This window comes from Lycium ferocissimum, chromosome 4, assembly GCF_029784015.1.
Source record: "Lycium ferocissimum isolate CSIRO_LF1 chromosome 4, AGI_CSIRO_Lferr_CH_V1, whole genome shotgun sequence".
Taxonomy (NCBI): Eukaryota; Viridiplantae; Streptophyta; class Magnoliopsida; order Solanales; family Solanaceae; genus Lycium; species Lycium ferocissimum.
The window spans coordinates 47,790,395-47,807,304 of record NC_081345.1 but is presented as its reverse complement, the minus strand read 5'-3'; the positions used below and the strand labels follow the sequence as shown (position 1 = coordinate 47,807,304).

Genomic DNA, 16,910 nt, shown 5'->3' with positions numbered 1-16,910 from the left:
ACATTTGAAATTTAAACAGGTTTGTCATACTAACACCTAATCAACTGGCAAAACTTTGAGCTAAGCCATACTAAGCATGAACATCTAAATATTTTAACTTCTGAGCCGAGACTAACCAACTAAAACAAGAATGAGCATAATGCTATTAAGCTAAGCTAAGCTGAAGCTAAACCAACTGAGGCAACAATCATGAACGAGTATATAAACATTTACTGAACTACCAGACTAGAATTAATTAACTAGAGCAGAGTTGTTCACATACTCAAACAAACTGAACTACATTATTCTACTTAAACATGCTTAAAACACCCAAACAGACTATCCCAGAGACAGACCTGTCTATCGAAACTAGAACAACTTAACTAAACTAACATACTTGAAATCACGGCATGATAAACCAAAATAACAGAGTAACCAGAAAATGCAAGAGAGAAATAAAGAATAGAGAATTACCTTTTTTGGGTGCAGCGAAATGGGTGCGAGTCTTCGATCTACACTCGACGACTACCAAATCCGAGCTTGCGAGGCTCGGATTCGCAACAACAATAAACAGGCGAGAAAAAGAAGTAATTGTTTGAGTATTTCGATTCGATCTTTTGAACTATCACCACGAACTGCAACTTAATATTTTCGGGTATTCGGAACTTAATATTTTCAAGGGGTTTTGAGGCGGCTGGAAAACTCACCCCTCTTCTACTTTCGAAAACCAATATTTATAGCGGATTTGTTAGGGTTTGTTCGGTTCCAAAATGGGTTTTCAATTGGGCGGGATTTCTAGCATCGGATTCAAATTGGGTCAAATGCACCGTTCAAAACTGAACGTTGACAGTGCTTTTGGGCAGATGGTCATGTGATTCTAGTCCAGTACACCCGAAACGGGCTGATCTTCTCTGGTCTTTAAGGATTTGTTTTGTTCGAAGCAAGAAAATGGAAGGCCCTTTTCTGTCAACGACAAAGAAAAACAGATATATGGACGTTTTGATATGGAAATGGGGAGGCAAAGTCTGTATAAGGTTAAAAGGGATTTGTGCTTTTGCTAAAAATGGAGGAAGAGGCGTGAAGAGAGAGAGATGAAGGTGGCGTGAAGGAGAGAGAAGAGAGAGGAGAGAGAAGGGGAAGGGGGGGGGGGTTGTGGGGCGCTGATGAGTTGTTTTAGGTTTAGGAGGTTAAAATGTGAGATGGGCCGGGTCGGGTTTCCGGGTTAAGAGCTTAATGGACTGGGTCAATTTTCTTTTTGTAATTTGGGTATTAAAACGTGGGCTGGTCTGAAAATTGGGTTGGGGTGAATTAAAATGATTGGGATGATGAATTAAAATGTAGGCTTCTAAATTAAGTAAAAAGACCCATTTTGACTAATTATATGCTAACATGTGTTAAAATATTATCTCATATAAAAGTATGTATTTGTTAGTACTCAGATAAAATAAAATGACGTCGTAATAGCCGTGCGATAATATATTTGAAATCAAATAGTAAATAAACACTATTATTTAATTGCGCGAGAATAAATGCGATGCGTGCGCATAAGCCGGTAAAAATGCTGAAACGATAAAAACTGCGACTTATAATAATAATAATAATGATGATGATAATGATAATACTGGTAAAAAATGGCAATAATAATAATAACGATAATAGTAATATTAGTGACAGTAATAAAATAACAATAGTGACTGCAACAGGATAATGAACGCCAGTATTAATAAGAGCTAATAATTATAGTAAAAATATAAATAATTGTTGCTTAAATTACCAAAAATAGTAGAAATGTAAATAAATATTTAGGGAAGACGGGACAAAATTGGGTGTCAACAATATTAATCGTGTTTTGAACATAGTGTGTGTATATATATATATATATGCATAAAAACAGTGCAAACTTATGTATGTTTATTAGCAAAATAAAATATATATATATATATATATATATATATATATTATCACTACTCAAATACAACTACATACGCATAGATACACTATAATCGAAAGTGTTGCGCACAGGCATACGCCGTCTGGTATTACTTAACAAAAGCAAGCACGTTCACGATGAGTGGAAAGACAAATGAGCAAGTCTTTTTTTATCTTCTCTGGATTCTTACCATTTTTCTTCCTTATCATTTTAAGCATAAAATAACAAGAATTCATCCAACAAACCTTTCCTCTTCTCCCAAATTTTTCCTCTCTTCGTCAAAATTTTAATAATCTTTCCCTGCTGCACCAGCTATTCTTCCCTTGTTGTTTCTTATCTTTAATTTTACATGTTATTTTTTAAAAATGGTTTAACAAAATATAAAAGAAAAGGGTATGTTGAGTCTTGGTTCACGTTGATTAGGAAAAAAATCTTCCTTATGTTATAGAAATTATGCTTCGGAGCTTGAGTTGATGTATCGATCTGAGTGTGATTTTTTCTATATAATATTTGAATAAATATTTGTCTATGTAACCGAAAAGACAAATAATCTAAACGGCAACCTAAAATTGATCAAACCGATTAAAAGCTTACTCTATTTGAACCATGTAAATTCCAATACATTAATTTTTATGATAAAGTGGCACCCGGAACCTCCAAACCTTGAATCCGCCTCTGGTCACATATGCGCCAAAACTACAAGGCTGCATGATCGAAATTCAGCAATGTCTACCCTGTCGAACGAACCCTTAACTAGTCTCATAACCTATTCGACGTGCACTCTATAAAACTACCGCGTCAACAACAATTGTAACAATATGTACCAACATCACCAAGTCAAGCATATCATAATATAAAATAGTTCACGGTCCGAACAGGGGAGGACCTAGGCTGGATCCAAACCCCCTTCGATAAAAATTTCTTCCCAGATATATGAAGTTAAAATTATTTTTTATGTATACATAGTAGATGTTTAATTCCTTTAGTTTCTTCGTGTGCTTATTTCTTTATTTTTGAACCCACTAAGTAAAATCCTGGTTCTGCCACTGAATGTGAATTATACATATCAAGTTTCAACGAGGGATCAAATCTTACATCTTTACTCATATAAACTTTATACTACTCACAGTATTTATGGAGCCGCTAAAAATACACAAAAATTAAAATTATACTCAGAAATGGTTAAGAAAAGATAAGTGTACTATAAAACAAGGATCACCAGTAGACTATTATAGTGGGGGCTCAAAGTTTCAAATACTCAATAGATGTAAATCTTGCTTTTGCAGAAAATAAAGGTCAAAGTAAATCTCGATTGGATTGCGCTCAAGTGTTGGAGAACTTGACGTACATCATGACTTGTACACGATTAGATATAACGTTTGATAAGTGAATTGAATTGATACACGAATAATCCAGATGAAAGTCACTGGATCTAATGGCATGAAACGAGTCCTAGGATATTTGAAACATACACAAAACTCTACTTTGCAATAAAATAAGCATCTCACTGTTATTAAGGGGAATAGTGATGCAAATTTGATCGGTCGGTCAATCAAAACTAAGTTTACAAGTGGATATGTTTTCATCATTGGTTGAGGAGCAGTGTCCTAAAAATCGTCCAAACAGACATGCATCACCCCTTCTACAATGAAGTATGAGTTTATAGCTTCAGACAATGTCGGTGAAAAAGTTGAATAGCTCCGGAATTTCTTGAAAGAAATTCCATTTTGGCTCAAATCATTTGTACCTATAGGCATACATTTTGATAATCAAACAATAATTGAAAGGGTGAGAGCGTTTTGTATAACGGAAAATATAGTCATACACGACATAGACATAATACCGTTAGACATCTGGAGGAATTATCACGATTGATTACATAAAGTCAAGAGATACTGTGTTGGATCTGCTTACAAAAGACTTAACTAAAAAGGTAGTTGAAATCATCAAGGGGGATGAGATTATGGCCGAGGACAAGTCATCATGCCGGTAACTCTACCTAGAAGACTGGAGATCAAAATCTAGGTTCAAAGAAAACAAACAAAGTTATGAATGACCATTCAATATTGATCAGAAACTCAACCCATTCTCGTAATAAGACAATGTTAAAAAAACAAGGATAATACGTTAAGGCTTTTTAATAGTTACTAAGTTTGATGTGACATAATCAAACAATGTAATAAGCCTGGCTCGCCTCGATATTATAGTAAACCCAGTTAGGCTCGACTCGCTCTCCACACCTACAAGCCCTTCGGCAAATTATATTGAGAAAATAAAGAGAAAATAAAATTTGGTATATAAAAAGAGACAAATACAAAATTATCTGCTAATTAAACAACAAATGAGCATCCCAACCTAGAACTGTTTAAGGTTACGGTGACAGGTGCATTATTAATAAGAGTGATCCATCTCTCTCATGTTTCCTTGTCGTCTCTACAATTGTCTTCTTATGGCACACTGCAATATCAGAAAATAGACAATTGCCGCTCCTCCTCCTGCTTTTCTGATTCTCCTCCTCACCTAGTCACCTTTGACATTATTTTCCCATTTGGCCTTATTTTTTTTCCTTTCTCTTGATGGACGAAAGAAATGAGAGTTAGATTGCTCAGGTGATCACTCAAACTTACTGTTCTTATCTCTTAAAGTCTTTTTTTTTCTTGATTTTAATTTTCTTCAAAAAAAAAAAAAAAAAAAAAAAAAAAAGAAGAAGAAGACGACTTTCTGATATAATAATTATTAGTTGAGTGATCATATGAGAAATCAACCCAAAAAATGATCGTAGTGCTGATTGCAGACACTTGATAGTTCTTTTTTGAGGAAGGGGATTGAATAAACGGAAAAGACTCAAATATGCCATTGAACTATCGGAAATGGCTCATTTATGCCACTCGTATTGTCAGTTTTGCTCATTTACGCCATCGAACTATAGCGAAATGACCTATTTATGCCATCGAACTATAGGAAATGGTCTATTTATACACTCATCAACAGTTTGACTCATTTATGCCATCGTCTGTTACCAAAATGACTCATCCATGCCATATTTCATTAAAGATGGTTTTACAATATCATATATATGACACGGTACCGCGTAACTAGATTATGATTGTGGGTGGGCGGGGAGTATGGGGGATTTTTCTTAATTTGATATTTAAAATTAGGCCGGTTTAATTAAACGACGAGACCTCTAATTGAAGGCCACGTGTCATATCTCGTATTATAAAATCCACGTTAAAAATGTATGATGAGTCATTTTAGTAACGAGTAATGGAATGACAAATTAATCAAACTATTGATGAATAAGATAAAACGAGCCATTTCTATAGTTCGACATAAATGAGTCATTTCATATGCTTCGACGACATAAAACGAGCTAAACTATCGACTTGTTTCGAGGGCATAAAAATGAGTATTTCTTAGCTCGATGGCATATTTGAGCCTTTTCCGTTGAATAAATCCAAGATGAATTTTAAAAATGTCTACAATTGACATATAAGCAGAGCGGGAAAAGGGAATAAAACTCTCTCGCTTTAATTTACTTGACTTAATTTCCTTTTAGTTTGTTAAAAGAAGGATGACCTCTTTCTAAATTAGGAAACAATTCCATTTTACTTTAAGATTGTGGTTGGTATGAAGAAAAGTATTTTTCTGTAAAATAAATAATTTTCTTATTTATTTTATGGTGTTTGGTGAGTAAGTAAAAAATATTGTCACAAAAGTATTTATCTATAATCATGGCAAATACTACGGGGCAGGGTTAGAAGGCGTGAGGCCGGGTTGGGTGTTGGGCGGTGGGGAAGAAGCGTGAGATGTCACTTACGAAAACTCTTTTTCCTTACCTCATTTAGAAAGTTATTTTCTAATTTTTAGAATACTTGTTTTTGTAAAAAATATATTTTTAAATATTTTGGACAACCAAACGGGAGAATTAAAAAATGTTTCCCTTCATACAAACACACCCTTGATGACAAGTTTTATGGCGCATAAATGTTATGACATGTCTAAGATAACATATTCTAAAATCATATAGCCATATAAATGTTATGACAACAACATACTCAGTGTAATTTTATAAGTGAATCTGGAGAGGGTAGAATGTATGCGAACCTTATACCTACCATCGTGGGGTATTTTCAGAACTATTTTATCTTTAACATATGAAAAATGTAAATTTAAACAAAATTATTTTAAAAAAATAGAGAAATAAGTGGAGTGAGCGTGGGTTTAAGGAAAGAATCACATGCAGGATTGGACCACAAGAGAAAAAGACGAGAGACCCGTGCAAGTCGGGTCACGTGATCCGGTCAAATTTTGCGCTCATGACTGACTTTACTTTCTCTTCTTTTCATGCTTTGACAATTTATAACAAGCCAAAACCCTCATTGATGTTGAAAAAAAGAAAACCCTCATTGATGCCTAAACATTCTTGAATAATCATAGACGATTGTGGTAGAATAAATAAATTTCTTTGCCCTTATGATTAAGTCTTAAATTTGAATTTTGAGTGTAGAAAATTATTCGGATAAAAAAGTGATTAAATTTTTGTTTTTATTGATGAGTCTTGCGCAGTGTGAATACATATTAATTGAAATCCTAATATTAGTGTCTAGCATCGAATGAAAAACGAAAATAATATATTGCACTTAAATATTAGCGAATATCTATCGAATAGAGGCCATTTTAGAAATGAGGCCAAATTATAGAAGACTCTAATGATTTAATATAACTCAAAATTGTTGTTGTCTCGAATTTTATATATACCAGTATTAGAACCCTCGCGATACGCGATAAATAATAAAAATCGATAATAGCAGCTTTGTATCTTACTTTTATAAAAATTAAATTATTTTAACTATATTTTATATTTTTCAAATCGAGAAAGAATATTAATTGATAACAAATAAGAACTGACTTATCCACAAGCCCCATCATAATATTATAAAATATTTCAATTCACAATATTTATACAATTTGCAATTAAACTTGAATTGTCATTTGATTTCATACATGCGAAATTTTATTATATTTTTAATATGTTGCTTCGAAGTTTGTCATTGTTAAATATTTCTTATATTTTCATTCTCTTTAGTATTAATGTAAAATTTTGATTTATAATTTTAATTATTGAATACACCTACATAAGAGTTTCAGTTTTATAGCTTAACTTATTGTGTAGAATTCTTTAATTATTGAATTTGTATTTTATTTTAGCTTTATCTCGTACTTTTTCCATCCCAATTTCTATGACATTTTTTTCCTTTTAATCAATACTCAAAACATAACATCTTTCTATGGGTATGATGGTAACACTTATTACATTTTCAGTGGGTATGTTGTTGTATTTTATCAATTATAGTATATTTTTTCATTTAATAGTAAACTTATCTCTATTTTTTCCTCGTTTTCCTTTACCCCTTTAAATGTATGTTTGGGATATTTAATTTCTAATGTTTGTATGTAAGGTTATACTACCGGGAAAAAAGAAAAAACAAATAGATGCTCTAATGCCATAAAAAAATAGCTTCAAATCTAACCTGTGTGACGTCTTTCCCGGTCAGTTTCTACTTGAAAGGATTCCTCATGCATGTTTGCCCATGTTAGAAAACACAAGTTCTTGAAGTAGCTTCACAAAGATATTAAGAACACTGAAAAGATTCTTTCTTGAGTGGAAAAGGAAAAAGATTATGAACAATAAACAGGTCCATACGAAAGGAAATATTTCATTTTTTTTCAAAACTGCAGGGGGGAGTTAACATACGTGGCAAGGGATTTGGGTTAGTTAATTTTTCTTTCGTTTTTTTTTTCTTTTTTTTTGTTTAATCCTTTTCGTTTTTTTTTTTTTTTCCTTCTAAAAATGAAAACCATGTGGCTTTTTATTATGGTGATTACACTGTAGCAGTTTTCAAATAGGCAGTTTTCAAAGTGCTGGTTACACTTTGACAGTTTTTAAAGTGGCAGTTGTTAGTTTTTTTGTTTAATTTCGTTTTTTGTTATAATTACATATTTGCAGTTTTTGAATTCTGATTTTTTTTTTTTAAATTTCATTTTTTGTGGTGATGACACTTGTCATCGTATTACGCTTTTGCCTCTCCTATTCTATACAGATAGATATAGACAGATTTCAATGTTTCAGTGGTAAGACCCTTACGAAGAGATAACAGGATCATTCACTTAGATCTAATATTGAAGATTGTAGTTATTTGTTCGAGGCTAATAGGGTCACGACTACATATGTCTGGTTGGAGGTAAACCACTATGTCGTTTCTAGAAAATGAAGAATACAATCATGAAGAGGCTTTGATATTATGTAGTTATGCATTTAAGGACATAAGTTGCGTCTCGTAACAGATTTAAGTCGTGTTGCTTATGAATGATTTTAAAATCTTTTTTTGTTTTTCCATATTGCACAAAAAATAAAAATAAAAAGACCCCCATGGGACATAATGCTCTTTGACTTGATATAGGTACTATTATGTGCTTGTCTAAAGATTTTTTGTTTAGTATTCACAAGGTGTACATCCCTCTATATCTATGTTCTCCTTTTCTCTTTAAAAAAATGAAGCACTTTTTGCTACTACTACTTACGATTTCCTCTCCAAATTCGACCAATGTCAGTGGATGCATAGTACAAATGCTGCTACCAATTAATTAAAAGAACTACAAAGATATACTAATTCATAAATTATTGTACTATATATTATCATCTAAATAAGTACTGGATAAGCAGAGTTGTGGGTGGTACAATCAGCTTTAACAAAAGTTCCATCCCTAATTATGATAACACATGCTAATTGTTACGTATCTTAAAATGAGAACATTTTTGCAATGTAGATTAATAAAGTTATATGTTTTACTTCCTTGACACAAATATTCAATCAAAAGCAGAATTAATCCTGACTTCTTTAAAAAAAAGAGTATTAATTAAAAGAAGGTGTTTCAGAAGTCCAGTAACGGAGACAACTTTTAGTAAGCCGTGTTATATGAAATCACTTTGCAAAAACATTTTCTTCCATATAGGTGTATAAATACTATTTGTATAAAAAACAATATCTTTACATACAATATATAGGTTGACAACGCTTGAAAATAATAAAAAGTAAATGTTTGAGAAGACATGAAATATAACCTTAAGATCAATATATACTCATCAACAGTGGCGTACGCAGGTTTTTTAATAAGCGGTGTTGCTATTTATAGAATAAAGACAAAATATATTAATTATCACGTTTAAAAGCCAGAGATTGCCTTGATCCATTGGTTTAGTCTAATTTTAGGCTAGAAAAGGTAACAACAATTTTTAAGTAAAGAGCTTATATTTTCCAGATATATGTTCGCATTCAGGTTCAAACATCAAACTTTAAAGAGCAAAATCGGGAGCTGAACCAACACGCCAAATGGCATTTAGTTTCAAGGGGTGTCATTTCTTTCAATATATCATTTATGCATAGTATAACTATTAATATATATGTTTAGTAAAAAAATTTCGATGAAGGGGTGTCGCTTGACACCCCTTCGTTCAACGTGGGTCCGCCCCTGCTCATCAACCCAAACTAACAAGTCAAATAGGCCAAAATATTGTAAATAACTTATTACAAATATAATTTAATAATTTAATTAACTAATAAATCATATGTATCTCGAAAGAAAAGTCAATGCAACCTTTGCCTTCAATCTATCGATAGTCGACAACTCCATTTCTGATAGAGACACAAACAATTAACAATTGAATCCGATATTAATCATTATCTTTCATATCCGTAATAGTGCAAATAGGCCAGGATGAATAATCAAATATTTAGTTTCATAACACAAGAATGGCTACAAAGTTCCTTTTCCCCTTCTTCCTCTATTGGCTCAATTAAACTTCTCCATCCATTGCCACTAGTTGCTGTTTCAAACACATGTACCTCACTTCTTGTTCTTGATGTATTATCCCCCAACATAATCTTATAACCAGCCAAAAAGTACAACTTTGTCCCTATAGGAGCCATGGTACAAAACATTCTTTCCAAATTTGGCCAATTCTTTTCAGTGTCATCTAATATGGAGATTGGTGAACTTGAACCATCCACAATGTTCCATAAATTGTGCTTCCCATCATAGGACTCAATATGTCCCTTCCATGCATTTAAGCAATCACCTGAGCTAAAGAGCTTCTCATCAACATTCACTATTTGATTAGGTGGCACATCTAGGTCCCACATCCTCGCCATGTAATTCCACGTGTCGTGTTCCGGATCGTATACCTCGGCGGAACTTCTTTCCATGATATACGGTCCTTGATGAGTGTCAGTATTTCTTCTTCTGGCAAATCCCCCGACCACATAAAATTTCCCTTGCCACGACACACCAGCACATTTGTACCTGTGGAGATGTTATATAATCAAGTAATTAAAGGATGAGCTCTTTTTCTAATAATTTTAAGTTTTTAAATAAGATGGTTACACAATTATCGAAGCAAGCAAGAGGTTTTGAGTTGAAATCTCATCATCGCCCAAAAATTAAAAATAAAATAAAAATAGGATTCTTAAAATTTCTAGTTAGACGGCTTAAAATTTTCCACCCCGTCTATATAACTATTTGTAAGTGTCGTTGGTGTATACATAGTGTATAACAAGTGTATGAATATCGTGTAGTGTATACACACTGGTTATACACAAATTATACTGGCTAAATTTTGTAAAAATAAACAATAAGGTTATTTTTTGTTGTGAGCTGTTGTATAGTGTAGAAACTTTTAAAAATTATTCACGTATTTGACCAATGAAAAAGAATCAGGCTCACCCGTGAAGGGGAGTTTTGAGGCACAAATAATATAAATATTAAATTTACGCTCTCCGTAACAGCTTAAATTATAGGATGAGATAATCACACGCTTCAACAGTACCTCATGGTGCTCATGTTAGGGAGTTGTTTCCATTCATCTAGGACAGGGTCATAGATCTCAGCCAAAGAGGTACCCATAGCACCATCTAATGATGTCTGTCCACCAGCTACATAAATTTTGCCATCTTTAGAAGCCATGCATGCAAAACTAAACCTTGGAGTTCTTAAAGGGGCACATTTAGTCCAAGAATCAGTACCAACATTGTACTTAAGCACCGAAGGAACAACTTCTATTTCGATTTCGTGAACGTTATTAGTTTCAGAATTACCAATTACATCCTTGTAACATTGTCGTCCTCCAATTACAAAAATTGTCTCTCCAATGACAACCATCGCGAAATCCTTCAGGACGTGGTTCTCCAGAAGGCCTGGAATCGACGTTATACGAGTACTCCATGAATTTGTCGAAGGATAGTAACATGATATCCAATTCGACAAGTTAACATTAGGAGTACTACAAATTTTGCCACAGAATGAGACATAAACGCGATAACAAGTATTGTTATTTCTTTGTGAATCATGAGAATAAATGGAACCCATAATGTTGTTCTTGATTTTTTGTTAGTAATATAAGGCAATATTGGACTTAGGGAATAGAGGAATTGTATAGTATGTAATGAAGTGGAATATATAGGTTGGAAATTAATTAACGGAAAGTACTAAGATTGTTTGGGGAATTATTCCTATGAGTTTCTTGTTAACTATGAATCTGCTATGTTTGAATATTCAGTTTGTTTTTTATTTGTTTCATTCATCTTTTCATAGTTCAACAAGGATATTGTTGGTGAATCACGAGGTAAGTTTAAGATTCATGGAATATATAGGTTGGAAATTAATTAACGGAAAGTACTAAGATTGTTTGGGGAATTATTCGTATGAGTTTCTTGTTAACTATGAATCTGCTATGTTTGAATAGTCAGTTTGTTTTTTATTTGTTTCATTCATCTTTTCATAGTTCAACAAGGATATTGTTGGTGAATCACGCGGTAAGTTTAAGATTCATGGAATATATAGGTTGGAAATTAATTAACGGAAAGTACTAAGATTGTTTGGGGAATTATTCCTATGAGTTTCTTCTTAACTATGAATCTGCTATGTTTGAATATTCAGTTTGTTTTTTATTTGTTTCATTCATCTTTTCATAGTTCAACAAGGATATTGTTGGTGAATTACGAGGTAAGTTTAAGATTCATGAACTTGGAGCTGCTTGGAAAAGTTCTTTATTTTATAATTACTCTAATAATGTAAAAGGTTATTAGAACTTTAGCGTATATTATTTAATATCATCAATATAATTTAACATTTTATACCAACTTACCACTACAAAAAAAAAGGGTAATTTGTGGAGGTTGAAAGTTGCAATTCGCTGAGGTTTTAACTTCCGCTATTTGCTAAAGGAGGCTAAAACCGCCGCGAATTGCAACTTTCAGCCTCCGCAAATTATCAATTTTTTTGTAGTGTACTTTCTATTTACTTTTGATTACCAGTCAATACTATCAGATAAAATTACTTGTAATTACATCTTAAGTACCTAATTATGTAAATAACTTTTTACACAATTACTGCATGAAAACAATTCTGTAGTTGGATAAAACACAACTGGGTGTTGCATATGACTACGACCAAACCCATTTACAAGAGTTGGGCTCTCCAGAAAAGAGTTATGTGAGAAGCCCATATGTAAAAGGGCAATTCGCAGGAATGGCCCTTATTCGGGGTGGTAATTAATTTTTGTTCCTCAAATTGCTGATCTTTAATTTTTGTCCTTCGCCTATAATACCCTGAGGTTCTGGGTTCGAACCCCGGCTTAGGCATAAAAATAAAAATAAAAATTGCAAGGTAAGGCTTTTGGAAAAGTCTGCCTTATACGGCACAGGTTGCCTTAAGGCATAACTAAAGTTCTGCTGGATCCTGCAGAGGTTGCCTTATAAAGCGGACTTTTAGTTATGCCTTAAGACAACCTATGGCGGATCCGGCATAACTAAATCCGGCATAACCTTAGTTATGCCTTAAGGAAACCCATGTCGCATAAGAAAGACTTTTCCCAAAGCCTTGGCTTGCGAAACTTTTTTTTTTTTTTTTTGACTGAGCGGGGGTTTGAAATCAGAACCTAGGGTATTTTCGATCACTTTTTTAAGAGAAGGAAAAAAACTAAAGACCAGCAATTTGAGAGGCAAAAATTAAAGACCACCCCAAAAGAAGGACAATATGTGCAAAAAAATGAATGTAAAATCATTTCTCAACTTTTCTATATGGGTCATTTCCACTTTAGTCCTTACTTTGTGCTGGTCTTTAATTTTTTCCCATGAAGACAAATAATTCTTTCGCGGGGGCATAAGTTATATTTTCTCTGTATAATATCCCAAAATTTATGCGTATCCTTTAAAGAACTTATGTCCTGCTAGGCATCAGTTTGAATTTAAAGGGAAAAAGTTAAGGATCAACCCATTTGAAGGACAAAAATTTAAGACCAACCCATTTGAAGGGAAAACCGTGCAATTTCTTCTTCCTATAACTCAAAAGAGTAAGCTACCATAGCTAATAATTATTGGCAAGGTTTTAGTAAAAGATTAGATTTTTAGTAATATAGGATAGCCAGATCTCAGTTTTGGCAATATACGAGATTTATACACCCATCACAATTTGGATTGATTCCTTTGATCATCCATTGTCCCATCAACTCTGAATTCATCGAATTTCATAATTACTACCATAAAATTCCTCTCAAGTCATCAGTGAAAAATCTCATCAAAATTCATTGTGAAATCACAACTAAACTTGAATGCGAAAACTTTTGAGTAACTTTTTAAAAGGGTGTGGTCGGGATTCACCGGGAGAACCTAATCAAAGCTATATACAAACTTTAAGAAAAATTGGAGGTGATTTAGATTAGTATGAAGTCAAAATTTAGATATGAAATCAGACCTGAAAAGCATCATCTCGACAATGTATATTACATGTGTATAATGCACATCATACAAAGATTTTCATGTACACACACTAACATACATGATATACATGAAAATTACTTTATTGCTCTTTAAGTGACGTAATTGTGTAAATAACTTTTACACTATCAGTACATAAAATAATTTTATGGTTGGGCAAAACATAACTGCGTTTTTGTTCGGATTGCCCTTCAAAGGCACTGGTCTTTAATTTTTGCCCCTCAAATTGGTGGTTTTTAATTTTTTTCCCTTCACCTGATACCTCGAAGTTCTAGGTTCAAACCCAAGCTCAGTAAAAAAAAAAAAAAAAAAGAAATTTCACAAGCCCGAGGTTTGTAGCAAATTTAGGCCTATTCGGGCAAAAGTTAGGCCTTAAGGCAGAGGTTTGTAAAATTCCAACTAAGTAAAAAAAAAAAAAAATTGCCTTAAGGAAAAGTTTTGCCTTCTGGTGAAGGCAAACCTCTACGTTAAGGCATAGAAGGCAAAACTCTGCCTTAAGGTAGAGTTTGAAACTCTGCCTGAGGTACAGAAGGCGAAACTCTGTCTTGCGAATCCAAATTCTATCTTGCGATTTTTTTTTAAAATTTTTGACTGAGCGGGGATTCAAACCCGAAATCAAGACATTTTTAGCGACGGCCAAAAATTAAAGACCACGAATTTGAGGGACACAAATTAAAGACCAGGGCCTTTGAGTGACCCGTCATATGCTGCAAAACCCATTTACAAGAATTGGGCTCTCCAAAAAAGAAAGTCGATGTGACGTTGCCTGAAGCCCAATGTAAAATCATTTCTCAGCTTTCCTGCATTACTTCAGCTAAAAGAATCGTCATGTTTTAAAAGTTATTCAGGAAAATAAAATTTTGATATCCTCATGTCGTTATAATCAGTCGACTTTTAATTGCATGGAGAGAACAATTTAAAAAAAATTCTATTTCATGTCGTATCTTTTGAATGTGTCCCCTTAATTATATTAACCAAAATTTTATATTGTCCAAATGAAATGTATTTCCATACTATTTAATATAAGAAGCTAGCTCATGAGTTGAGAATGATCCAATACCATATATAGAATACAATTTCTCATTCCCTCTATTAACGTCAGTGGGACAATCTAATAATTCAACATTATTTTATTATCAGAAGCTCCTTTTTACTGTAACGACCTTTCTAAATTTTGAACTAGTTGAGCAACTAAAATTTTCAAATTCCTGTTTCGTTTACCTTAATTTTTGATTAAATTTTAACTTCTTTTAAAAATCTTCCATAATATAATAATTTCTTTTTGGAAAGAATATTTCCATCAATTTGTGAAACAAAACAAATACTTATACATGAACACAGTTTATGACGTGGGAAAAACAAATGCAATTAGTTAGAAAAGATAAAAAGATTTTTTTTTATATGTAAAGCCTCACACTTATCTGTGGTAGTTACTGTTCCTTCTTTCAAACTGCTTTATCATGGCTAATTCACTTTCGTTATTTTCATTTTCATACTGCTTTGAATAACTTATTCATATCAGACCTTTTTTTTTTTTTTGTCATGCTTTCTCTTGAGCCGAGGGTCTTTCGGAAGCAACATCTCGACTTCCCGAGGTAGGGGTAAGGTCTGCGTACACTCTGCCCTTCTCAGATCCCACGTTGTGGGATTTCACTAGGTATGTTTTTGTTGTTGTTGTAAAGCCTCACACACAGGGGCAGACCTAGCGTATTACGAGAGGTGGGACGTGCCCCCGGTAACCTCGAAAAAAACTTTGTATAGTAACTTCGAAAAAAACTTTGTATAGTAACTTCGAAAAAAACTCTATATATGTGTGTGTGTGTGTACCTTAAATATCTATCATATATTTAAAAAGACCCCTCAAGCATATCTACTAGAGTGGTCCAGTTGGCCAGCGTGCCCTTAGGCCCTTGTTCTCAGCCACGCAACCCGAGTTCGAACCTAGGCTGCGGGATTTATTTTGCATTTTCGTTTTAGTTCATAATTGAAAAAAATGCATAAAAAGAAGGTGTTGTTGGCAGGTTTCAAACATACAGCCTATTGCTTGTAAAGGGATGTCCACACCACCAGTCCGTAGAACGAGTTTCATGCAGATATACCATTTAATTTGTACGCTAGTACATTAGTTCTATGGTTGTAAAATTTTAAGATGGTGTTGCGTGACATAACGTGCATCTGCCTTTGGTGTTGTTGCCCCGTCGTCTTCAAATTCTGGGTCCGCCTCTGCTCAAACAACTGATATAAGGGAATCTAATTGTTCGGGGGATGAACCCGTGGGGAAATTTACTCCAATATATCGTCAGTGGAAAAATCATTAGTGATCATTTTGTTTGATTTCTTATGATTCCTTGAAAGTTGAATTTTTGTCCAATAAAACTCTAATTAAGTGCTTAAGTTTACTGTTGAATTCCTCTTGCAGTAGAGTAAATTGGTATTGAACAACTTAAAGTGCTTGGACTATTAAGTTAATGAAGCCCTAGTAGTGAAGTTTATTTTGCACAAATTAGACAATTACAGTTTAAAGTTTCACATAATGTGATAATTATGGTTGTTTTGTATTGTGCAACAAATTGAAGTGGTCCGAATTGTACCAAATAATAAATGATATGTGCGCGCTTAATGTTATATAGTTTGTTAGTCACCAAAGTGGCCAAACTAGAATGTTTAATGTCTACACATACTTTATCTCCATGTTAACTTTATGCACGTATTATGTTTATATAGTTTGTTAGTCACCAAAGTGACAGAACTAGATTGTTTATGAATTTTACATGCATAAAGTTATTTATTGTTTATATTATGTACATGATTATGGTTTTATAGTTTGTTAGTCACCAAAGTGGCCAAACTAGAATGTTTAAAATGTACGTACATAAGTTGTATATTTATTTTATGCATGTATTAATGTCTACATAGTTTGTTAGTCACCCAAACTAGTATGTTTGTGAAAGACGTGCATATATAAATATTGTTGTTTGTCCATTAAACTAATCAAATGCCTATTATTGAAAATAAATGGATAATTTACTTTCACTATTGCTAGAAATAGTGAATACAATGAATAGTGAATACAATGAGGTAAATTAATATTATTAGTCAAATATATATTGTATATCCAAAGATGTTGTATACATTTGATTAAAAATATTTAATTTCCTATTAAAGAT

At 33.1% G+C, this 16,910-nt stretch overlaps 1 protein-coding gene across 1 annotated transcript; it reads right to left on the bottom strand.

The window, feature by feature from the left end:
• Positions 1–9,696: 9,696 nt before the first annotated feature.
• Positions 9,697–11,128, bottom strand: LOC132054129 (uncharacterized). The gene is made up of 2 exons (XM_059446190.1): positions 10,797–11,128; positions 9,697–10,273 (listed from the first exon to the last, which is right to left on the bottom strand). Exons 1-2 carry the CDS (start codon positions 11,126–11,128, stop codon positions 9,697–9,699), a joined length of 909 nt encoding a protein of 302 aa, XP_059302173.1.
• Positions 11,129–16,910: the final 5,782 nt, after the last annotated feature.